This window comes from Vanellus vanellus (genome assembly GCF_965231255.1).
Source record: "Vanellus vanellus genome assembly, chromosome: 1".
Classification (NCBI taxonomy): domain Eukaryota; kingdom Metazoa; phylum Chordata; class Aves; order Charadriiformes; family Charadriidae; genus Vanellus; species Vanellus vanellus.
The window spans coordinates 209,903,871-209,930,341 of NC_138905.1; the positions used below are offsets into that span (position 1 = coordinate 209,903,871).

General features: G+C 46.3%; 1 protein-coding gene across 1 annotated transcript in view; it reads left to right on the top strand.

The window, feature by feature from the left end:
- Positions 1-9,195: 9,195 nt before the first annotated feature.
- MAML2 (mastermind like transcriptional coactivator 2) overlaps positions 9,196-26,471 on the top strand; it is a gene marked incomplete at both ends in the record, with an annotated part of 219,468 nt that continues 202,192 nt past the window's right edge. The window contains one exon of the mRNA XM_082488647.1: positions 9,196-9,615. Coding sequence (XP_082344773.1) covers positions 9,196-9,615 — 420 coding nt within the window. The remainder of the gene's footprint in view (positions 9,616-26,471) is intronic.

Below are 26,471 nucleotides of genomic sequence, written 5' to 3' on the forward strand. Positions count from 1 at the left end.
AAATCAGAGTTCTTTGGGGCCAGAGGAGTAGATTTTTGAGGAGTTAGGAAGGGCTACGTACTGTATTTCCCATTCTGAAAAACTGGACATGAGCTGGCAATGTGCGTTTGCAGCCCAGAAGACCAACCGCATCCTGGACTGCATCAGAAGCAATGTGGCAAGCAGGTTGAGGGAGGTGATTCTGCCCTTCTACTCTGCTCTGGTGAGACCCCACCTGGAGTACTGCATCCAGCTCTGGAGCCCCCAGTACAGGAAAGACATGAACCTGTTGGAGAGAGTCCAGACAAAGGCCATGGAAATGATCAGAGGGATGGAACACCTCTCCTCAGAAGAAAGAGTTGGGGCTATTCAGCCTGGAGAAGAGATGGCTCTGGGGAGACCTTATTGCAGCCTTTCAGTACTTAAAGGAGGCTTATAAGAAAGATGAGACATTTTTACCAAGACCTGTAGTGACAGGACAAGGGCCAACAGTTTTAAACTGAAAGAGGGTAGACTTCGATGGACATAAGAATTTTTTTATGACAAGGATGGTGAGATTCTGGAACAGGTTGCCCAGAGAAGTTGTGGAGGCCCTATCCCTGGACGTGTTCGAGGTCGAGTTTGATAAAGGTTTGGGGCTTTGAGCAACCTGATCTAGTGGAAGATGTCCCTGGCCAGAATGATCTTTAAAGGTCTCTTCCAACCCAAACCATTCCATAATTCTGTCCCTGTACTTTGTGCTGCATATAAAATTAATTAGATACAGCCAAGCTAAGATGCAGGGCGCAAGGTTTAGAATGAGTTAGGAGCTGTTCCTACATCCCGCTGTATGCATGTACTCTTATTAGACTTCTGTGGTTGAGCAACTCAGTAAAAAGGAAGGTATTGTTAACGCTCTAGATTCTTTTAAGAAGTTTTTCTCGCAGAAGCAAAACTAACCAAACCTAATTTCTCATGGATTTTTCCATAAGAACTCACCACATTCGTTATGCCACTCTGCAGGTAACAGCTATGCTGATCGGCTCAGCAGCTGGTGCCAGGTGTATTGCTTAATGGTGAACATCTGTTGGCTTTTGTCCATAGAAACTGTACCTTAGACTTGTCAATCAGTACCCTTTTTCCAGCATTCATTGTAAGAGGAAAACTGCTTTTGTATTTTAAAGGGCTGAAATTCAGCAATGGTTTATAAGCTATTGGAGGGAGCTAATATCATCAGCTCTCCCTTGTACTACATACGGATACAAGATTTACAAACCAAGATGAAAAATCCCAGTAAACAGATTGAGACTTACTCTCAAGTAAACTTGTGTTGAAGATATTATTTCCATACCTTAACTGTGAGTTAGATGTTGAGAGATAGTAGTTGTTTAGTTTAAATAAGTAAGTTTTAATTAGAATAAATTATTTAGGGTTTATTTATGGTGTGGTTTATGCTGTTTGCCTAGCTTTACTTGGCATGAGGAGCTAGATTTGCTGAAGCCTTTAGGCTGCAATAGAGTTAATTTTCTTAGTAATTTTCCGAGCAGCTGGTACAGTGCTGTGTTTAGTCTTTTAGTATAAGAAAAATGTTGATAACACACTGATGTTTTGGTAGTATTTTCCCTAAGCCTGGGACTTTTCAGTTCCCCATGTTGTGCCAGTGAGTGCATGTGCACAAGAAGCGTAAACCAGAAGATAAGGAGGCTCCAACCGTCAGCAGAGACTGCAAATCAACACGAGCAGTCAACAGCCTGCCTGCCTGGACACAGAGAGAGAATCCAATATGGTGTTAGAAGACCCCAGACCAAAAAATGGACTAAAAGACGCATGAAAAGCGTGTGAGGGGTGGGCATAGAGACCACAAGGGTGTAATTGCCCAGGGATTTCTATTTGAGGTCCCTCTCTGGAGGCACCCAGCTAGCTGAGCCTGCTGCTGTACCTTTTGATTAATTAACTTATTTTTATAAAATCTGACGCCCGAGACTCTGCTATGGGAAACCTAGGGTCAAGCCTGAACACGGAGGAGCACACCCAAGAGTGTGTGTGTGTGTGTGTGTGTGTGCGCGCGTGTATGGGGGAGTGGAAATGGACGCTCATCGGCTCACTGGAGTCGCCCGCTGCGAAGGGACCCTGGTCCCAGCAGTTACAGACTTGGGTGGTATGTGTGCGACTCCTGGGATGGTGTGTGAATGCTCGGGCAGCAGCTTCTCCTTTAACATAGATATGTAAATATTCTGCGATTTGCTATATGTTACACCTATCTCCCTGGTTACCAAAGCTGAAGGAACTCTCTTTTCTCTTCTTTTTCCTCCTTCATGCCTTTTCTGCTGGGAATATTAGTGGGAATACAGCCATCAACTTAAAGGCACTCAGGAATCCATCTTGAATGTATCCCTTTTAGGAAAAGTAATGCCCCTTGATGCCCCACTTCTTTCTGTTAACCAAATCTGTACACTTTTGTTGGTTTCTCTAGAATAATAACATTTATGTTTGGTGTAACTTCTTTCTTACAAAGGGAAACTGTTCTGAAATAAATGGGGTTTGTACCACACGATGCAGTACGCCCTCTCAGAGCCTTCCTGACTGGTCTTAATTTCTGCTACCTTCTGAATTTTCTGAAAACTATCAAGGATGTATGACTTTTACTTTAAAAATTTTGCTATCAGAATGAATGGCCAATTTCTATTTTTGCCACACTTACACTGTTTGCTACCAAATTAAAATATAAGTTTGGGAAGTTTTGGCTTGTTGATTACTGATAATATTTCAAGAATACATACATTTTGACTAAAAATGAAAACTGGCAAATTGTTCCAGTGATTAATTTCACTTGCTTTGTTACCTACCACATCCCAGATCATATTTCTCACCACCTCTTTGTTCACCTAAAAAGTGTGAGCGAATTACTTCTTTCTTGTTCCTGCAGGCATTTTTTTCCCGATCTTATGTTTTTCTGTTTCTAACAGGGATACTAAGGTATTCTGGAAGAAAGTGGCTCCATAGATTTACTAGTCTTGCCTGTGACATCACCAGTTGGACTAAGAAAATGCCTAGAATTAACATCAGTGATTTCTATTTCAGCAGGAAACTATTTGATCTGGCTTGGCAGGGGCTGACATAATGTTTGTGTGCATATAGTCTCTCTTAAACTTTGATATTCCCCTCACTGAGATGGGAGGAAGCGATAATATTTTTGTGGCTGTTGTTTTACCTGAAGAGTTTCTGCAAGACAGAGAATGTGAACTATCATTACATCATGTTTACATTTGTCTTCACCACAGGAAATGAAAAGATTGTTTAGAAGAGCCGTATATGTAAAAATTTAGATCAAATTTTCCAGGACAGGCTGTAAATACTACTACTTGCACAGCATGAAGTAAAAAGAAGACTCTTGCCCCCTGGGACTTTCTATATATAGAAATACTCAGTAAGAATATTTCTAGCAGAAAAAATTGGTGCAAATACCTAATGATTGGTCTTTCAGACCTCCTTTTCCACATTAGAGAATTTGAATGGAGTTAGGGGGTGGGAGGATATAATCTTGGTTCTGATAGGAACATTTTTAATTGTCTTCAGTGATAATTTTTGAAGTACTATCTCTAATTAAGATAAAGTACCTGTCTTAATAGAACAATGAAGGGAGATCAGTATGTGATTAGAGTTGGAGCAGATGATTAATGACCATACTTGGAAATTACTTTAGTTCTACAGGATGTTTCGATAACCTGCTCTGGTTTCAGTTCTGTAACTGGAGACTGTGATAACGATGAAGTTCATGCAAGGTGTTTATGCACAGGATCAGCCTTACTAATGTGATGTATTTCATGGAAAGAAGGCCCTTTTCAGTCTACATTCTACATCCAGTTATTGCAGTGAAGTATGAAAAGAAGTGATTTTTCTCACCATGTCCCTCAGTTTTTTGGAAAGAAAGTAATTTGTGGATCAAACGGGATGGTAAACTTTGCTAATAGTAGATAGCTGTTACTGTCATATTTTCTTTCAGCAGCGAAGGCTTCTCCTGTTTCCAAAAGGCAGCTATTTCTAGCAGTTCAGCAGGCAATTACAGGCAATTCCCATGCTTAACTCCTCTAGTTTACTTTTATTTGGATAAATAAAGACTTGTAGTTTTTCTTCCTTTTTTAAGTCTGTCTGGATAAACAGAGTGGGTGGGTTAGATAAACACATGTAAATACAATACCACTCCAAGAGAAATACCCAGCACACACAAAATAGACTTTATGAAGTTGACTTTCTGATTCCACTTTGAGAAATAAGAAATACTAATTTCTAATCTGAATTTAGCGGTGAGACAAAAGAATGTAAGAAAGCCAAGGAATAATATGAGAAATGCGTGAAAGAACCTATTGAAAGAACCTGGTAATAGCCCTCTCATTGGCTCCACTTCCCTGAATAGTTTATGTGAATTTTGCTATTTTTCTGGGTAATAAGTGATGCCATGGGATTGTTTGGGTTTTGGGGTGTTTTTCCTGTTGATTATTAAATAAGATGTAGGCACGGTTTCTTTAGATTGCTTCAGGGATTATATTCTTAATTAAAAACCCGGAGTGTGTTCAAGATGGCTTATTTTACAGTTTACACAGAGCAGAAATTGCATGCACCAAAATTTAAAAGACAAGAAAACTAACTCAGGTGCAGTCAGACTGTGCTCCAAAAGTTAAACAGTTTACCAGGTGAGCGGCACAGTACGTGAGCCTTCCTAGTTGGGAAATACGCATATTTAGCACTGTAGTCATTCAAAACGGCTAAGAACCCCCACTAAAAACCAAATAATGGAAAAGGCTGAAAATTCAAAGCTCTCGTTTGCAAAATCCTCCCCAGGATTGATGTTAAGCACGTGCCATTCCAGTGGAGTTAATAGAACTTTGAAGTAATTTGATACATGACTTCTAAACACAGATGAACAAGGTATATGCCTAGATTTAAGCATGTACTCAAGTTTTTAAGTGATGTAGGTTCAGCACAGTCTTTTTGTTCCATTTTTTGAAAGTTATTAGCACAGTGGGACATCTTTGGTGAGAATTCCTGGCTGTGAAACCCACACAAATAAGTGTTTTGCTGATCTGGACGGGGCTGCAGGCTCAGGAAACTCAGGGCTTTGACAGCAATAGTGAATTCACACAGAAAAAAATGCTCCGGCGTCAACAGTTTATGTGAGATTGCAATATCATGTAAAAAGGTCACAAATTAATGTTGACAGAAGCAAAAAGGTAATTTATTATTCAGGACCTTTTATGTTAATATTTTATCATGTGTGTTTATTAGAATGCCTATGACACGAACCACAAGTGATGCTACAGAATCACAGAATCTCCTAGATTGGAAAAGACCTGTAAGACCATCTAGTCCAATCATGAACCTAACACTGACAAGCCCACAACTAAACCATGTCCCTAAGCACTATATCTACATGACCCTTAAATACCACTCCACCACTGCCCTGGGTAACGCGTTCCAATGCCTGATGACCCTTCCAGTAAAGAAATTCTTCCTAATATCCAATCTAAACTTTCCTTGGTGCAACTTGAAGCTATTTCCTCTTGTTCCATCACCTGTTGATAGAACAGGTCGACTCCCACCTCTCTGCAACCTCCTTTCAAATAGTTGTAGAGAGTGATAAGGTCTCCCCTCAGCCTCCTTTTCTCCAGGCTAAACAACCCCGGTTCCCTTAGCCGCTCCTCAATAAGACATGTGCTCCAGACCCCTCACCAGTTTCGTTGCCCTTCTCTGGACATGCTCCAGCGTTACGATGGTGTGAAGAACCGTCTGCTTATAAGCAAGCTGACAACTAGCTGATCTAAAAATGACAGCGGTGTCTAGGGGCTGGTAACTTTTGCCAGGGTCTTGTGGACAAACTTGAAAAGTTGGATGGATTTCGGGCATTTCCTTCTCTGGAACACCAGGGGCAGCATTCGCTGTATATTGAGCGACCGGGGACTTGCAGAGCAGCCCTGCGACCAGCTGCCTCTGCCCTGAAAGGGATATGTTAAAACCACAAAACACGAGATGCTGCTTGGCAAAAAAAAAGTGACTCTCAAGCGTCTTAAGTTAAAATTCAAAAAATCTTTGTTTTGAAAGATCATTCTCTGAGTTTACAAAATCTTGAGAGAGAGAGAGAGAGAGAGAGCTCCTGCAGCTACCCCGGTATCTTCCAGAGCAGCCCCACAGATTTTGTGTTCCCCCAGTAACTTTGAAAACCCCAGCCAAGACTTCGTTTAAAACACCCCTGTTTATTCTCCATGAGGTTGGTGTGTTAGTGTTACACGTGGGTTCTGTGACTGACCCTCTTAAACACAGCAGGGACATCTGAGCTATAAAGAACAAACAAGAGCCCTAGAGAGGCCTGAAGCAAAGGTAACATCGTCTATTACTTTACAAACATTAACATTTCATATTTTTTTCCAACTGTGTCAGTCCATTGTTCTCAACAGATGCATGCTACCGTTATGTACCAAATAATAACCCACTCTTCCTCAGTTGTTCAAGGTTAAACAAAAAAATCTCTTTTTTCCTGTAAGTAATAATGCCTTCCTCTGAAGGCAGTGCATCCACAACCCCGGCTCCCCCAGACCTTGTCCCTCAGCGAAGAAACAAAGTCTTTGCCGGGGCAAACGTAGGTCTGAATGAGCTGGAGGCTCTGGCCGGTGCTCACACAGACAGATCCTGAAAACCCACAGGGATGTTTGTTGCAATGTGAAGGAGATGGGGGTCAAGAAACCGGGGGCTTTCATATTTCCTTTATGTCCAGTGCTGTTTTTATGTATTTTGGGGGAATTTCCAGGAGCATGTCATTTCATCATTGACATGCAAAGTACTTATGTGCATATCCTGGGAAGGAGATAAAACCACCAGAAAGGGTTATCATTAGTTCCTCCTCATCCTCAGCTTAATGTTCCCGGTATGTTGTGATGAAATTTGTGCATTTTTCTAAGTGGACCCCCTGCAGAACTAAATAAGATGATGCACCCTTGTATTAGGGGCTGTACGATGCCAAAAGACCTTAAAGGTTTTCCATCAGGGATGTTTCTCTGCATGCTTGGGGGGCCATTTTTATTCCCCAAGAGGTATTTGGAAATTTGGATAATAAAGCCCTGGTAGCACAACAGCATATTGCTTTAATAAAGCCGGCCAGCTCCTAGCTATTTCTGCATCCTCCCTCGCAGCTCACCTACAGCAACACACAGAACCTGACGGCTGCCAGCTGCAGCAAGGCCAGTACCAGGGACCAGTATCTCCCAGTCGCCCACCCCTGTTCTAAACAGAGGAGTCGGGCAAGAGAAGCGCCAAGGCTGTGGCTTTCCCGGGGAGGAACCAAAGTGCAGGCACTACGTGACTCGCCCCGGCCACCCGAGAAGCTCCTGTCGGAGCCTGGAGCTCCCACATCCCAAACCTGACCTCCTGTCCTGCGCTCGTCCCGTGCATGAGAGCACTCTATAAGACACTGCTTGGTTTTGGGTTTGTTTTTTGGTTTGTTTTTTTTTTTTTTTTTTTTTTTTTTCCTACCGCCTGTTCCAGAGAAATCCAGCTGGTAGAGGAGCGCGGCGCCGTGATTTATTTGCGAACTCCCTCGTACTCGCCTGAAGGTCTCGCCGCCGGGGGAGAAGGGAGAGCGGGGAGGCTGCGCTCCCCGGCGGCTGCTGGGGCGGCGCATCGCCCGCCCGCGCCCCGGCCCGGCACCCAGGTACGGGGCGAGGAGGGGAAAGGGGATTTCCTTGGCTTCCTCCCATGCAAATACCTCCCGCCGAGCAGCGGCGGCGGCGGCGGCGGCGGTTCGACTCCCCTCCGCGGCCGCTGGGAGGCTCCGCGCCTCGCCCCGGCCTCCCCGGCGCCGCGTCCCCGCTGACACCCGCCTCCCGCCCCCGCAGCGCCCCGCACCGCGGACCCGCTCCGCACCGCGGACCCGCTCCGCACCGCACCGCACCGAAGGGCAACGGGCAGCGTGGGCACACGGCGGCGGCGGCGGCAGCAGCAGCGCCCGGCGGAGGCAGCGCCGATAACCCACCGGCAACCACCCACCCCAGCGGGTCGGGGATGGAATACACACAAACACAAAGGAAAAGTGGCTGGACTGTTCTGGGTGCAAAATGCTGGAAGTTTGTAAGTGCAACTCTCCGTTTGTAATTACTGTCTGAAGAGGGGCTGGCTTTTTTTGTTGTTTTTTTTTTTTCCTTATTTTTTTCCCCGTGCTTTTCTTGAAACTGTACTTGAAACTATTCAGTATCTGGGAGTATAAGGGAAAGTATGCGAGAGGAGTTCTTTGCCGGGGTTCGTAGCTTGCTGCTTTATTACTAAGGGGGGAAATAAGCACTGAAAGCAATACGGATTTTAACTGAAGGCGAAGCGTGGTCTGGAAGTCCACTGCCTGACATTGTTCCGGACCGGGGGATCCTTCTCTCGTATTTTTAGAGGAACTACAATTTAGCGGCAGACAGTTGGACGCAGTAATAAACCGAAGAGTGGCCAGCAAAGAGCGGGCGAGAGAAACGAGAAAGCACAAAGACTAAACTAACCCGAGCCGCCTCCTCCTCCCCTGGCTCTTTATTTGCACATTTACTAAAGACTTTTTTTTTTTTAAGAAAAACAACAGACCCAACAAATCTCACTCCGCCAAATCGACGAGATTTTTGGTCTGCCGGGGGGTTCCTCCGTGCCGCCGCGCACGGCAATGCCTTAAATTTCCACTTCAAGGAATAACACCCGCCCCCCCCCCCCCCGCTCCCTCGAAATAAAATAAAATCAATAAACCTGCCAAGTCTCACTCATTCCCGAGGGAGATCTCCTTCATCCAGGGATTCATTTCGGAGGCAGCGGCTCGCTTTATTTTTTTCATTTTTTTTTTTTTCCGCCCTCCTCCCCCGGCGGAGCCCCCCGTTGTCCCCGTCCCCCCCACCCCCGGGCGCCCTTTCCGCCCCGCGGAGCCCCTCGGCGGCGGCTGCCCGGCCCCGACCCCCGCCCCTCACGCCCGGCCCATGCTGGCACAACCGTAGCGGCCGCCGGACGCCCCGTCCCACCCCCGATCTGTCAAACCCCCCGCGGGGGCCCGTCACCGCCCGGGGGCCGGGTAGGGGTGGGCTGGGGGCGCGGGGCTGACCGCCCTCCGCCCCGCCGCCAGCCCCCGGGCTCGGGCTCCCGCCGCTGCCCCCGCCTCCCCCCCCCCCCCCCCCTCCATGCGGCAGTGAGGACCGACCCATCCGGAGGGCCAGGACCGGCAGCCAGACGATGGGCGACACGGCTCCCCCCCAAGCCGCGGGGCTGGGGGCCGGGCTGCTGGGGGGGGGCCCGGCGGCGCCCCGGGTGCACAGCGCCATCGTGGAGCGGCTGCGGGCCCGCATCGCCGTCTGCCGCCAGCACCACCTCAGCTGCGAGGGGCGCTACGAGCGGGGCCGCGCCGAGAGCTCCGACCGCGAGCGGGAGAGCACCTTGCAGCTCCTCCACCTCGTGCAGCAGGGGCAAGGCGCCCGCAAAGCCGGCAAACACCCCAAGGCGGCCGCCGCCGGCGGCTCGGCCACCCCCGCCGCCGCCGCCACCGCCGCCGGCGCCGCCGCCGCGCCCCCGGACTACCACCAGCACCTCCTCAGCAACGGCGGCATCAACGGGGAGCAGCCGGCGGGGGAGCAGCGCGCCTCGGCCCTCCTGGCGGTGAGTCACAGCGCCCCCTGCCGGCGGGGAGGGGCCGCCACGCGCGGCTGTGAGGCGAATTCCGGCCCCGTCCCCGTCCCGTCCCCCCCCCCCGCTCCCCTCAGGGCATCCCCCTTCCCTCCCTCAGGCCAGGCTCAGCGCCGGGGCCGGGGCCCGTCCCCACCCCGGGGATGTCTGTGGCGGCCCGGCTCGGCCCGCCGCGCTTCGTGTGTCCCCTCTTCCCCCCGCCATGGTGCCTACCGGCTGCTGGGCCCCGCGGTGGTAACGAGGGGTGTGAGGAGCGGGCGGGCAGGTTTGCCAGGCCCGGAGCGGGGGAGCTGAGGGAGCTGTCCTCCTTCAAGGGGTTTGGGGACTGCTCGGGTTGTTGGTTGTTTGTTCTTTTTTTTTAAAAAAAAAACCTAGGTTGTGGTCCTAAAGATGCGTCGCGTGCCTCCGCCATCGCCCCGCCAAGGCGGTGACGGCAGGCATCCCCGGGGAGGGGCAGCAAACACTGTCAGCGCGTCCCCGAGCAGGGCTGAAAGTGGCACTAAAGTATCGCCCGTGTCCAAAATCGCCCTCCCCTGCCCCGTTTTACCCCGTTCAAGTGGCTGCTTTCACTCGAGGCGGACGTTTGCTGCTGTCTCCCTCGAACTCGGCCGGTACTGATGCCCGGGGCAGACGGGCAGCGCTGAGACGCGTCAGCCCCACGCGTGCTGTTCGGCCGCGTACCTCAGCGACCGGCGGGCGCTGGCAGAGGCAGGGCTGCGCGGGAGCCGGCAGCGACGTCCGGCGCACCGAAGGTGTCTCACGCCAGGTGCTCCGAGCACCAGCTTCACCAGAAAGGGTCGGTTTGTTATTATCACCCGGTGTGTTTCGTGCAGCGGAGTTACGAGAGTTTTCCAGGCGCTGCCGCTTTGTAAATGATACGTTGACCTTTTTCGACTGGAAATTGCGCTGAACATGTCAAGGAGGCGAAGCCTTGTCTCCTGTTACTTTATTACGAGCAGTCCGTGTACCACACTTTTGAAGGCATATGCTGCGCTGTGCTGCCTTCCAACTCTTAATTCTCGGCACACATGTGAAATATTAAGAGGAGTGACTGCGTCCTGATAGGCCTGTGGCTGCTATTCGAACAGCTGAAAATAGATCGCTCCCTCTGCTCCAGACATCAAACCTGTCTTTCTTAGTGCCTGACGTATGCTAAAATGGGACCTTTGTGGTTGTTTCTCCCTTCTTACCTGGGAGTTCATTGCGGTACGTGGATCGACGTTTGGGGCTGCGTTACTCAGCATCATTCGTGAGGGTGCTGATGTAAGTGTTAATGCGATAACATTGTGTCCGAGGGGAGTTTAGGCGCTTCGACCTGACTCAGTGTTCAGATTAAATCTCCCCACATTCCTCGTCACAATCAAGAAAGCCATTATCTTATTTTTCCAGTGTGCATTAATGAAATGCTTTGCACTTGTCTTATGGGAAAAAAATAAAAAACAAGGCTTTTGCCTAATAATGTACGTCCCAGAAAAATCCGCTTTCTGAAATCAGGGAACAGGCCTGTGTGGGGTTTTTTTGGTTTCAGTTTTTTTTACTAGTTGTTACTATTATTATGAAATAGCTGGAGGCAGCTGTTTCAAAGTGCTAAATGAAACAGCTCCAAAGCAAATATTGAAAGATTTTCATCTTTTAAATGCAGAAAGGTTGCCCTTGTTTCTGAAATACCGCTAAAGATTGGTAACCTGCTCTTTGCTGGAGAATGCCATGCACGGCCCTCGCTCCGTGTTGCATGTTGCATTACCTCCCAGATAACTCTGCACATATGTGTCTTTGATGAGGGAAGGGTCTGACAAAGTCCCCCTCGTTTTTGCACGCTAGCATTCAGTAATCCTGCTGACAAGGTACGTGACTTCGCTGAGCATGACGTTTGGGGCCCTGAACCATGTTTTGACACTGAAGAAACGCTGGCTCATGAAGCAGTATTGTTGTAACGGTATCACTGCACATCGCTGATCCTCCCACTCTGTGCTTGACACAGACATTCCTCATTTGCTGCTCTGGTAGGACTGCCTAATTAAGGAACAGAGAAAGGCATTGGTTCAAAGTTACGTCTCTGTGTCATGGAGGCACATGTTCCACTTACCAAGAGCTCCTTAGAACACTGTTGCAAATATTAAAAAGGAAAAGCAAACCACAGGGTGACTGAGTGGGATGATTTCAAGTGGGTAAGGGTAATAACACCAGGTAGCACAGCATTGTGCTCCTGTTCTTGAAAATTCAGAGGGTGGGCACGGGCCAGGAAATAACGGGGGTCTTGCTTTTGCTCCAGCCATAGCTGGAGGAGGAATTTGCTCTACCAGTTATTCCAAGGGTACTTGAGAGAGGAAGTTGCAAGGCAGACTAAGCCTGTTGTCCTGTGCATTAGAAATGGATGGGGAAGAGAACCATCTCCAAGGCAGCAGAATTCATCCTCTATGGATGAATTCACCCCTCTATGGGGTGCTTCCCAAGAGGAAATCTGGTGGAAACCTTATTTGCACTGATGGTTGTTCCTCTACTTCCAGACTTTTTGCTTGGAGCAGATGGCAGATCTGAGGTGCACAGGGTGCTGGAACAAGGTGCACCTCTGAGCTTCAGTTGTGGCAGGTACAGCTCTGGCACAGAGAAGCACAAGACAGGAGCGTTTGTGCGAGTCTCACACTGAGCATGGGAGATTGGACACATCTCTGACTCCACTGGGGGACTGTGATGCTCTACCTGCTTTGCTGTAGATCCACCAGTTAAAAAAAAATACTCCACACAGATAAGCGCAAAGGTAGTCATAACTCTCTTTGGAGAGCTCTGGCTATCAGGACACTCTTTGTTCTGTAAAACAAGACCGTCCTCATGCTTCCTCTCCTGAAAATAGCTGCGTTGTTTCCTTTGCTTTGCAGGTCCCACTGCTCTTGTTACAAGTGCGCCTGCCATGTTTAGTGGCATTGGATGGGTCGTTTACACAGTTGGACTCAAAAGTAAATATTTGACACTCGATAACATTTGAAACAACGTTCACTTGAACATATCAAAGAGCCTGAAGTGATTATCTGACATTGTTGATACTATTATTTGATAATTATCTTTTCCCAGTGGACATTTTAAAACCCGCAGAAGGGAGAGTTTTTAGAAGGATTTGGGTTGGGCTTAATTTGGCAGTGTTACTTTGATTTTTGAGAAACCACCTTTGGCAGCAGCATTTTCTAATTGGAGAGGGGAGAGCAGATTTTTTCAGCTGGACCAATGGATGTGGGTGCATGTCAAGGAGAAATTTATTCTTCGGGACAAAGCTAGGAAAGCTTTTGTACTTTCTGCCTCCCTGCATTTCCCAAGAGCTGACATTTGTTTATTTATATGGTGGTGTTACTTTTCATGGAGCAGAGTGGAACAGATAAAATATTCTGTCTTTCTTTTATACATACATCTGTATATATGTATATGCCCTCCAGCACTTAGCTGTTTATATTATTTATGTTATATATAAACAGTTAGCTCTGGAGGGCATTCCTCAGTGGCTTAAGCATTGAACTGGTAATACCAAAGTTCTTGCACTGCAGTTTCAAATCTCCGGCGGCCGATTCACTCCTTCGTTCTTCTGACATAGGCTGAGCACTGTACATTTTGCTCTGTGCAAGCCGGGAACTCTGTTTCATGGGCATGATTGCATTATTCTGGTCAGGTTCTTTCATTGCAGCCATAACACTGGTGGCTCTGACTGTGTTAAGCGATGTTTGTCATCAGTCACTGCTGACTTGTTCTACTTACACTCATCTCAAAGTTGCGCTGAATTTATCATTATAAGGATTAATTTAAAATATTAATTAAATATATTAATATTTTCTGTACTCTGACTGTGAAAGTGGCCTGCTCCCCAGATGTAGTCTGCAAGCAGGTGAAAAAGAAAAGGAAAAACAGTCCCATAAAGATGATGTAGCCAAGGAAGAGGAGAATGGGCTAATTCCTCCGACTCCCCTAAATTCTCATCAATGGCAGTACAAATCTGGAAGAGTCAACGGGATTGACCCAGTTCCCTGAGGACCTCAATGGAAGACAGGGTTGCCTGACTGGTGCCAAGAGGCAAGTTTGGCTTGTAAAACCTCAATTTAGGCAGTTATTTTATGTGGAGATCCTTTAAATGATCATGGCAGTCCCAACTTCCTGGGCTACTGGGAGGTGTCCCTGCCCATGGCAGGGGGGTTGGAACTAGATGATCTTCAAGGTCCCTTCCAACCTAAACCATTCTATGATTCTATGACTTTGTTTCGCCACTTTTTTTTTTTTTTTTTTTTTATGATGCACCGTGTGCTTGCTCCCCTGTGCTAGCATTAAAGATCCTCAAGTATTTTAAAAGGAAGGATTGTGCTCTGGTATCTTTGGCTCATGTTTAGACTTCTCCCATCTCCCGAGCTCTTTGTTTTGTTTGCTAGTTGGCTGCCAGGGTACCATGCAGTTGCATTTTCTGGTTCTGGATGTATGTAACTTTTGGAAGCTCTGTGAAGCGAATGGTATGAAGTGACCAGCCATGGGGTGAAGTGATGTTATGGTGCGGTGAACACAAGTGGATTAAAGCACAAACCATTCTGCGAAGTTAGAGTGTGATCTTTTAACTAACAAAGTTTGGTGCCCAAAGCAATGCGTTGTTCTGTTTGTGAGGTGAAGGACCACCGTCTGCTCCTTGTGCTTCTGCGGGAGCAAAGCTGGGCTCTGATAAAGACAATTTATGTAGCCAAGTCAGGTAAAATGAGTAAGTCACATTGCCTTTGTGGGCAGAAAACTTTGATCCGCTGTGATGGTCCCTCTGGCCTGCTGGGAGCCATTTGGTCAGGATGGACATGGATGCCATTTAAAATCTTTGTTCCCCTTGGCTCTGAGAACATTCTCTGAACGAAATCAAGAAGACCCCCTGGAAGCTGCATAAAGGCAATATTTAATGAAAAGTTTAGCAAGTGAATTTGTTAAATGTATGCTAGTATAGAAGCCTTTTCAGTCCTATCTCTCCAATCAAATCACCTGCCTCCTTTGAAGCTTTTTAAGCTTTGAATACATTTGATGAAAGTCTCCTCCGTTCTGAAACTGTTTAACAGACTGTTTCCACCGCCAAAGTTTCTGTAGATAGCGAGTAGAGGAACAGTTTGTCTGCCTGAACTTGACATGCTCTCCCAGGCCAACCCGTGGGCTCCTTAACCTCACTGACTATTATGGCATGTCCCCTGACAGAGCTCTCGTACCCCCGCAGTACTCAAATTGAGACCCTTGTGTGTAGCATCACAACAAAGGAGAGTGATATACAGCTTCTGTTTCTTCTGCGCTTAGAAGTATGACTCCAGCAAAAATGTTAGCTGCTCTGTGGGGAAATCTGAACCTTAGAAAGGTACATCTGAGTCAGAGAAGCTGCTTTGCTGAAACTTTGACTTATTTCACTATTATTACTTCTCCCCTCACAATGAACACCGCCTGCAGAAGCTGTATGTGGGGATTGGTTGGCTTGCAGTGACCAAAAAAACCCCAGCTACTCGGTTAGTCAGTTAGCAGGTTAAGAAAGGCCATAACATGCCTCTCTTCCTCTTCCTAACTGCTGTCAACGGTCCTTTCTACCAAGATACTGTCTTCAGAGTCCAATTGTAGTCTGTCTTTCTTATCGAGTTTATTGGCTGATGAAATGGAAACTTCACCCATGTCTCATTACTGGAAAAGCAGGGCTCCATCCAGGATCCTTTGTCAATTTTGGGACAGGTAGTATCTCTACCACTCCTTTTATATTGAACCTCCTATATGGTGTAGGAGGAGCTGGAAGCTGTCAAGCTACTCCAGCTAACAAAGCACTGGCATAGAAGTGCCAGCTCTGCCAGCAAGCATCTCTGTGACCTTGCACATGTCCCCTGTTGTGCCACTATTTCCCTTCTATGCTTGAGCTCTTCAGGCGGCACCATCTCACTGGTGAGATGGGCACATGGGCCCCTGGTCTCTGCTGAGGGCCCAACTCTACATGATAATGACCTGACACCATCACTTCTGTGGAGTTCAGGAAAGTGATTAAAGAAACCACTATGCAGCACTTTAGAGGACAAACAATCAGCTACATGGTATGTGAAAGAGCTTTAGCCACCTGGCTGCTCCAGAGAGAAGATGAGGAACAAGGTCTTTGCTCTTTGGCCTCTCTCTGGTGTCTGTATGTCAGCATTCCCCTGTAGGACTTCCCAGTGATGTCCCCTGTATGACTTCCCAGCAGCAGTAGGGTGAAGCTGATGGGATTCATGACAGGTCTGTGTTTTCCACAAATCTGAATCAGTGTCTGTAAACCTGAAAAGGATCTTAACCATATCGCGCTGCTACGGTTTGGAACAGCTTTGAGCAGTGAAAGAGGCAGTGGCCTGGGGTACAGAAAGTAAGATTTGGATCACTTTTTCAACTTAACAGTATTAAGAGACTTTTTTTTTTTTTTTTAGATGGAAGCATAAACTATTTATGCCCCTCATTTCCCATTAAAAGCTTCCTATAACCACTTGAGAGCCAACTTGTCAATTTGTCGTACTTTGTCAAGTTCTTCCAAAGTATTATGAGATGCAGGTAGTCAATCCATAATTGTACTGAAGTGTCAACACTAATACCTAACACAAAATACCTGCAGTTCTCAAGGACCAGGTCTTAGGTGAGCACGCTGTAAACTAAAAACTCAGTGTTTCTCCTCTGACTATAGGATCTATTCAACAGATTACTTGTGTTATTTCACTTCCATAAACCTCAGTTTCCTCTATGAAAAATAGCATTTATCACCTTTGTAAAGTGCATTGAGATCTGATGGTGAGTTTTATGGCTTAGAAGCCAAATTCATTACTGATGGAGCCCGACAGGATATTCGAACATTTGTTTTGGCAAAGCTGCAGGCAATGTATATGAGTTGATGGATTCTTCTTATTTCACTTCTGTGTTCTGAGCCTTTGAGGTGCAGTCAAATCACCTTTACAGCCTTTGACCCACAGGTATAAGTACTGGAAGTACAAACCCAAATGAGTCTTTTACATGATCACGTGACTCCCAGAGCTGGGTTTTTATGGCACCACGTTGCCAAGATTCACAATAAAAGTGCAAGATGTAGCAGTGCCCCGTCTTCTTAGGAGAGAAAAGCATTTCCCAATTCTTCATTCATAATCATAAATGTATGCTTCATATTTTATTGCTTTTCTTGCTCTTGATTCTGCATCAGTTTGTACTCAAATTAGTCTCCCAGTTAAGCTGGCTGTGTCCAAGCACTTCATGTACTTGATGCTCCAGCAAACCGAGAGCAAAGTGGGACTGGAACTGAGAGCGTATATGCAAGTCATCTGCTCTCTGTCGCGGCTGCAGCTGCACCCCAGCAGTAGCAGGTGGGAGCCACCTTGTCCTGCAAGTGTTGCCTCCCATCTGGTAAGACGATACTGTTGTAACGGAGGAAGGTTCACGTCTATGGCTTGGGTTGGGAGGAAGTCTCAGAAGTATTTCTTAATTGGATAACTTACACAAAATTCCAACACACTTAGTGAAAAATTGTAATTTATTTTGGTTTTAATTTTAAAATACCTTATGCCGGTGACTTCACATACAGGTGTTAGCATTTCCCTGAAAAAATTCCTTTTGTTCAGAAGTGCCTCCTGTAGCTATTTTTATATCTGTCACTTAGTTATCGTTCTGATGCGCTTGCAAAGCCAGCTGAATCAAGGTGCAGAGAAATTAGTACCAATTAGAAACCCGCATGAAAGTGCTTCTGACACAGTGAGCAAGCAGATCTCGCAAACCCATTTACCTGCTGCCTGAGCCTGAAGCTAACTGAAAGACCTGGTGAGATCCTGGACTAGCAGGTAAAGCCCCAAGAAGGTTCATCATGGCTACTCTGTTTTGAAACAAAACATACTGTTGTGCAAGAGTCTCATCCCTGTGGTACCCTGGCTTTATTGCAGAGCTCTGCAGGCACCTCCCTCGAGTAGGTGTTACACAAACACCCAGTGAGAACCGTGCCCTTCCCTGCATACCTTAGGGCCTCAAGAGACAAGATAGACAAAGAATGGAAGGAGGAACAGAAGCACAGAAAGGTCAAGTGTCTCGCCCAAGGTCAAACAGCAGGTCAGTGGCAGAGCTGGGAACGGAGCCCAGATTTCCTGACTCCTAGTCCAGTACTCTATTAATCATCTCTTTGCTTTGTGTTCTGCAGCCTGTTACTGTCCATAGGAAATGTGAGGATGACTTTCCGACGGCTTCAGAGTTACTTCTTAGTTTGGGAAACTATTGATCATCAGCCCACTATTGAGATAAAGAGGTCATGTACTGGACATATGCACTAGAGGATTCAGAACTAAGTGCTCTAGGTATCAATTTGATTCCAGGACACTGAAAAGCCATATTTCATAATCCCAAATGTTTCTTGTAAGTCAGATTTTTTAAGTCTTTTTTTCCCTTACATTGTGTACAACGTGGTTTGTTTTTACAGACTTAGTCATCACAGTTGAACTCCTACATTGGTGCTTGCCCTCTAAATTATTTCTTCCTTGAAAACGAGTTACAACAGTTATTTAGTTAGCAGGGCTTTTCTTCTCCATGGAATTTACCAGTGAAACAGTCAGAAAACCAGAGAGTCAACAGTCCTGAGACACTTGTGATTCTTACTTATTTTCATTCCTCGCCCTACGATGTATTCAGTTTTCAAAGCCTTTCAGTGGAATTATCTTGATCACAAAGTTAATTATACCTGTGAGATTTTTTTTCTTCCCAAAAATTTTGACTTGAGGCAAAACTCTGGCTACTGTCGTAATGACTTATCGAGAGTCTCTTGTAAACAATAGTATAAGCACTTTCTTATAGTCATGGCAACAGTGTTTAAGCAATGAGCTTACTGAATACAATGTGCACTGTCTCCACTGAATAGCTATTGCAGTGCTGAAGTGTATCCTGCTCATTTTCAGAGGACTCAGGGACATAAATTATTCAGCAAAACAACACTGCTTCAGAAAGCGTCTTTGAAATTGTTGTATTTTGTACTAGCCAAAGAAGGATGCTTATCTGTGCTGACAGGGCTGTGTTTAATTACTGCACAACAGTGTACTCTTTGGGCCATGTTTGCTCCCCCTGAATTTAAGGGTGCCTGTCTCAAACCACTTGAGAACTGTGCTACCTGTCATGCTTCTCCTGGTAATGTTTGCCGCCGTGTGAAATCCCTAATGTGGAGGGCAAAATGGCTCAGGAGGATGCATCCTGCATACATGCATGGTGTGAGAGGTAGTGACTGGGTGCAGGAGGAGGAATTTGTTTTAATGAACAAGGGGTTCGCTGCAGCATGGCCGATCCCCTCCTTGGCCCAGAGGATCACCTGGATTCCTGTTCAGTGGGTTGGGGAGGCAACTTGAAGAGTGGATGGCTTCACAGGAAGTTTCAGAATTGAACCCCAAGACAAGGAGTTGCCTCTGATTTTTCTGTTTATTTTGTTTTTACAGCTCTCTCATTCAAATAACTAGACCTGGAGGAAAGACCTTGTTGGCAACAGTTGTTGTTTTGGGATGAGTCATTCCACCAGATTTCAGAAATGCCACCCCAGTGACAGTTGGCGAAAATGCTGCAGGGGCTGTTCAGTTTATGTTTTTCACTTTGGAAAATCAGACCATTTATTTAGGGTTCTGTTGCTTTAGAAACCATCTCCAGACACTCCAATTCCTTTCTTTCCCCCTTCCCCCTTCCCCCTTCCCTTCCCTTCCCTTCCCTTCCCTTCCCTTCCCTTCCCTTCCCTTCCCTTCCCTTCCCTTCCCTTCCCTTCCCTTCCCTTCCCTTCCCTTCCCTTCCCTTCCCTTCCCTTCCCTTCCCTTCCCTTCCCTTCCCTTCCCTTCCCTTCCCCTCCCCTTCGCCTTCCCCCTTTGCCTTCTCCTTTCCTTCCTCCTTCCCCTTCCCCTTCTCCTTCCTCCTTCCCCTTACCTCTTCCCCTTTCCTTTCCCCTTCCCCTTTCCCCTTCCCCTTCCCCTTCCCCTTCCCCTTCCCCTTCCCCTTCCCCCTTCCCCTTCCCCTTCCCCCTTCCCCTTCCCCCTTCGCCTTCTCCTTTCCTTCCTCCTTCCCCTTCCCCTTCTCCTTCCTCCTTCCCCTTACCTCTTGCCCTTCCCTTTCCCCTTCCCCTTTCCCCTTCCCTTTCCCCTTCCCCCTTCCTCTTCTCCTTCCCCCCTTTTCTTTTTACCTTTTTCCCCTTTTCCTCACTGCTATGATATCTCAACATCTGAGCTTCTGAGTCTCAATTCTGATCTGACTGGCCCCTCCTGAAACCACCTGTGGGAAGAAGTACTGTGGATGTCTTGTGGAACATCAGGCTAACGCAGGATCAAGCTCTTTATTTCTGGTCATTATGCTAGTTTATAGTAAATTATTTTGCTTTCCAAAGTAATACATTCTCTCTACTCTAAAAGATTTTGGTTCGATATCCTTCCAAGCTAGATACACTTGGTCTTCAACATGGGGCTGCTTACCTCTATGGCGCAGTTCCCGGAAACAGTTATGCATGTGCTTAATTGTGCACACATGGGTAATCGCACTGAAATCAAGATGTGTAGAATTAAGCAAGTCTAGAAGTATTTGCAGTGTTTGGTCTTTGTTCAACAAACAGGCCTCAGCCTGGCTGAAGCCCACTACACGCTACAAAAAGAAACTGAATTCAGAAGTGAGTCGTGTATCAATTATCAATTGACTTATTTCCTTAAACCAGTTAATTTGCACTTTTAAAAACTACTTCCCATTTTTCCTGCAAATCCAATTGCCCTTCCTTTCACACTCATTTTTCCTTCTCACTGCTCAACTTCCAGCAGAGCTGAGCTGCCGGCCACACAATCCCCTTCCATAATGATTTGAGTTCTGACATTTCTTTTTTCCTACTAACTTTGTGTATTACCATAATGGTTCCTAGGACAGATTTTGGGCAGCTTTTAGGGAGAGAGAGAGTCACAGTGTTTCAGACCTTCATTTCCAAGTGCAGTATTAAATATAATCCTTATAATTATAGCACTGCCACTTGGACCACTGTAGTTCGGGCTATGTCAATATGTTGTCAAAAGCTCTCTTTCTCAGGAGCTGGAACTCAGTCATGTTGATTGAATTGAAATTTGATGGCCAGCAGCTGCAAACACACTCTGGCCCCATCCCCCCACCTCCCTGCTTTTTTTTCCCTCAATTCAAAGTCTGTTTGGGTTTCTGTCAAAGTTTTTTCAGAAAGATAATGCCTGGTCCCCAGGGCTAAAATTGTGAGTTAAACTTGCATGTATAGACTGCTGCTGTGATTACCTGGTCCTGAGGCCTTTGCTTAGATGAATAGCAAGGTCTGTATGGTGAGTGACCAAGGCGATGAAGGGGAAGAGGACTGCGGTGCTCCCAGCCCTGCTCACACTAGGAGCCTCCCAGACTTCAGCCCCGGCGTGTCTACAGCTAGGATGCTATTAGCGTTGCACTCAGCAGCTGAGGAAGCTGTAGACACGCCGGGGCTGAAGTCTGGGAGGCTCCTGTGTGAGCAGGGCTGGGAGCACCGCAGTCCTCTCCCCTCTCATCGCCTTGGTCACTCACCATACAGACCTTGCTATTCATCTAAGCAAAGGCATCAGGACCAAGGTAATTCACAGCAGCAGTTTATACTGCAAGTTTAACACACACTTTTTTAGCCCTAGGGGACCAGGGAAAAAAAAAACCCAACAGCTTTGAATTGAGGGAAAAAAAATATGGTATCTAGTAATTGTATAATATGATCCTGTCAGTTTTGGTACTTAAAAAACCAAACAAAACCCCAGCATTCATCACACGAGATATTCAGGTTTTAAAAAGTGCCACTTGCCAGTACACAGTAACTATTTTTCGTAAGGCCTTTTAGTCCATGTATTTACAGGTGGACCAGAATAGCTCTGCAGAAGTTAATCCAGTCTCTTGAGTAAACAGTATGCACTTCTAAAACTTTCTATATATACCAACCATATGTAAGGCCTTTGACATGCATTTGTACCGCACACAATACATCTGAGGGGCCCTGACAGAGCCAGGATGGCTAGTGAGGTCGATAACCCCATCACTGGTGTACTGGATGTGTGTTCATTCTGTCAAGCCCATGAAGGGTAACTGCATTTGGGTGACCGGTGTGTCAAAAGGGCGATTTACTGAAATGGTCCATCATGTAGCTCTTGGAGCCCTCTCCCAGCATGTACTGCCATGCTTAGGTCTCCCAGGCTGTCATCAAATCACAGCCTCTTTGACACAGCCTCATGCTGCTTCTTTTGGTCACAAAAGTCACACTCATCCCCTTCCCCTGGTAAAGTCCTTCTCTGCAATCCCCCTTCTCCACTTCCTAAAGCTATTAGCCCTTTGTCCTCCTCCACATTCACCCCTCTCTCACCTGGGCTTTTGCTCTCCCTTCTCTCCTTTCATGCTCCTGACACTGCTTCGTGATGTTGTTTTTCTAACTTGGAAGAAAGGGCCAGAGGGCCAGGCTAACAGAGAGATGCTGAACACATGGTTTCCACATGTTCTCCTCATCTTCCCTCATACTCCTTCGCTAGCTGTCTTTCTCTCTTTGCCTCAACTGGAAAACTAATGACCACGACTGTATTCTCTCATCTTCTGGTTAGTTTTATAAAGGACAAGCTCAAAGGTCCTGTGTCATTGTCACGAGAAACTTAGAGCAAACATTTCTGTTGACGATGCACTTGCAGGTTCTTTGGCCTCTCACCGCAGGCCATGGGTGCTCATAGACTGGGCATGTAGTTGTGAATGCTCAGGCTCCAGTTTAGAAAAATACTTAATGAATATGTAGAAAGTTAAACATATGATTAAATGCTTTTCAGTTTGAGTGCTGCTTCCTTGAAGTGGAACCCCATATTGGAGAAGGCATCATTATTGGCCTGATTCAGAAAATATTTAAGAGTATACTGAACTTTTAAGAATAGAAGTATGTCTATTATCCTGTATTTTTAATGACACTTAAGTAGGGTAAGGTGGTATGGGCAAGGCAGAAAATGTGGAGGTTCTTCTGGTCATCTCTTACTTTTCAACTCATGTTCTGGAATCTGAGTGTCTCAGAACTCTAAATGCATTTTGGTAGTGCTGATGCCTACATGCCACTGTAATGTTCTGTAATGTAATTGTGTTGCGTGCTCATGTACAGATTATTTAGGGAAATTACAATTAAATGAAAAGCAATTAAGTCTTAGAGAGGAAATGTTCTTACAGAGTTAGCAGTATTTCTATGACTGTGCTTGATGGTTGGACCCTTGAATTCATCTCCTGCATCTCAATGATCAATCTGGGAACAGCTAGGAGTTCAAATCTTTTTGACTTATAACATCTAGGCATCTAATCTTCCCCGTATTGAACTGAAACCAATGGGAACTGGACACCTAATAGGATTTTTGGATTTCAGCCTAACATCTCCAGAGTGCTTTGGAAAATTTATCCCTAGGAGATTTTGCTTGAGTCAAGAATATAGACTGGAGACATTGCTCACAAAAAAGATCCAACATGTGACATCAGTGCATCAGTCAATGAGTCATCCATCAGTGCTAGAGGTCAAAGTATTTGTTATATTTACCCAAGAAGTAGTTACCTATTTACTTTCTGAAATGATGCTTGTAGTACTAACATGACATTTTGGGTTGCTGTACAGCGAAAATGCTGTTTTTAAATGCCTTGTATAAAGACAGACCTTGTTGTTTATTTAAAAGTTAGAAATACTAGAGAACAAATGTAAAAGTCCCATTGCCTTCCTTGCTAGTATGTGTGGTCTAGGAAAAATCCCGAATTGTGCTAATAAGAGACTGTCCAGTCTCTTTTCTTACCGATGATGTAAGTGTTGCTCCTTCAGAGAAGGCTGAATTATTATTTTATCATTGCGTTCTTCTTATCTGTCACTTTTTCTGCTTTTCCTCTGTTTTGGCTTTTCGTTTTTTAAATATATTGCTGAAAATATATTTTAAAAAAATGAAGACAGTAATTTATTTAAAAGGAATTTACCTGTAAAGAACTCTAGGCATACCACACCCAGGCAGGTTACATCCAGAAAATCCAGTGTTTATGCTGAAACTCCATCTCTCAGGCTCGCTGCTTCTCACGGGTGGTTGGTCCTTGCTGGGTGCTGGGATGCCTGGACTTCCTAGAACATGTGGTAACCATCGATCTTAGTGTGGTGTCAGAGGCCAGTGCTAGGAGCTGAAGGCAGAAGCGGAGCTGAAGGCAGAAGCAGAGCTGAAGGGCAACGGAGAAGAGTGAAATTTTTCTGTCAGTGCCTCAGTGTCTCTCTCTGTGCAAGCCTGTGACGTGTAAGCAAAGGAAGTCTGAAAATTACGCTGGGAATAGGAAAGGCAATCGACAGAGAGCAGGATAATTGTCCTTTCAAGAAGGAAAAGAACTTGGCTCCTGCCAGTTCTTTTTTTCCTTTTTTGAAGGGGAAAAAACCTCACTGGTTCAATTTGACCCACTCCACAGCAGCAGTGAAACAGGCACCAAGTAGCCAGATTTCCTGGTTTATAAGCCCTATTACAAAATGTTCTTGTTTCTAAAATTTGTGCCCTTCCTTATCCTGATATGCGTCGTCTCCTCCGATCAAGCTTTCTCCCCCAATACTTAATCCCTTTTTCCCCATCACCTTTTCCTGCCTCACAAACCTCTCCATATTCTCACTTTGAAGCTCCTGTTGGCACCTACTTACTGTGAGTGCTTTGGAGGGGAGTCCAGAGCTGCTGCCTCTCAGAGGAGCAAGCAGCGACCTGTCAGGACTTAACTTCTTCTGAAATAGTCTGTAAGGGTAACAAGATTACAGGAGCAATGGACTTGGAAGCAAAACAAAGCTGCCTATAGCAAGACACATTTAAGTCCTGCATGAACAACTGTGCTGGTCAGAGTCTCTCGTAACCCTCTCTTATCTAATCTAACACATCAGTATCTTTACTGCATTTATTACCTTGTTATCAAGGAATGACAGGAAGGAGATTGGGGCCTTGGTAAAAGCACGAGGCAGAGAGGCAGAAATGAGACATATTGTTGAGCAAAGGTTAAAAGAGCTGTACAAGCAGGACACTGAGCATTGCCAACAGCAGACCTTCTTGTCCTTCCCCCATCCCACTGACTTTGCAGTGGCGAGGACCTGGTTGCATAGCCTGTTTGGTGCAGGAGACTGAGAAACCCTGTAGCCCAGGAATGGGTTGTTGAAAGGTTTCCAGTGTCTTGGAGGGTTTCTCCAGCAGAATTCAAATGCAAGGCTATAGATGTCAATAACACCTCTGATCATTTGCTCAGGAACATTATTAATGAGATCATTTTTCTGAACAGGTTCTGCAGTTTCTGCATCCTTGGATTTCATTTGGTTTGCCTGAGGGGAATGAGCTACAGCTACTGCTTTATTTCCAGTTAAGTTTTACTTGTGGCACTCCTAAGTAGCCCATGGTTAGGATGTTCCAGTTAATCAACCCTCTTCCTCACTGCCTCCCCTTTTTGTTTATTTGTTTGCTTTTGCATCACAGAAACACTTCCAGCAATTCCTCTTACGTAGCAGTTACTGAGGCAAAGGACAGGCTGGACCGATGGGCTGAGGCCAATGGTATGAGGTTCAACAGGGCCAAGTGCTGGGTCCTGCGCTTGGGTCACAACAACCCCATGCAGCACTACAGGACTGGGGAAGAGTGGCTGCAAAGCTGCCCGGCAGAAAAGGACCTGGGGGTGTTGGTGGACACCCGGCTGATTATGAGCCGGCACTGTGCCCAGGTGGCCAAGAAGGCCAATGGCATCCTGGCCTGTATCAGGAATAGTGTGGTGAGCAGGACTAGGGAAGTGATCATCCCCCTGTACTTGGCACTGGTGAGACCCCACCTCGAGTACTGTGTTCAGTTTTGGGCCCATCACTACAAGAAGGACATTGAGGTGTTGGAGCGTGTCCAGAGAAGGGCAGCAAGGCTGGTGAGGGGTCTGGAGCACAAGTCTTATGAGGAACAACTGAGGGAACTGGGGTTGTTTAGCCTGGAGAAGAGGAAGCTGAGGGGAGACCTTATCACCCTCTACAACTACCTGAAAGGAGGTTGTAGAGAGGTGGGGGCTGACCTCTTCTCCCTGGTGACAAGTGATAGGACAAGAAGAAATGGGTTCAAGTTATGTCAGGGGAGGTTTAGATTGGATATTAAGAAATTTTTTTTCACTGAAGGGGTTATTAAACTTTGGAATAGGCTGCCCAGGGAGGTGGTGGATTCGCCATCCCTGGAGGTATTTAAAAAAAGGGTAGATGTGGTACTTGAGGACATGGCTTAGAAGTGGTTTTGTCAGGGTAGGTTAATGGTTGGACTTGATGATCTTAAAGGTCCCTTCCAACCTCAGCGATTCTATGATTCTATGACTGTCTAGTTACGCTACAGCAGAAACTCAAGTGAGTAAATGCTGAGAAAGATGCACGCTTTGCACAGCAAGTGAGCCTGTTAAGGACCTCAGGCTCTTTCGAAGAGGGGACTGTACTCCTAGGACACAGCATCAGAAATAAAGAGTGGCCCTACATGAACCAGCATGTGAAGCTTCCTGCCTCTTAGCCAGGTTAGGGATTTGGTGGTGTCAAGTCTTTCTGCAGCAGCCAGGATGGGCTGCTTAGCAGGAGACACAGTCAGTGCCTTCCCCACACAACAGCAAGCAGAAGGAGGTCTGCTTATTCGTGAAAACTGTCCTGAAAAAGAGAACACAAAATTAAGCGGGAGTGTTTGGTTCTTATTTAAACAGTTGCAGCTTCCACTGGTGATGCTGCCCACTGGTGTGTATAACGGCTGTGGGTCATCAGAAAATAACACACTTAGGTGGTTGGGATGCAGAGGTGCAAACCAGAGCAAGTGGTACCTGGGGCTGTTGTG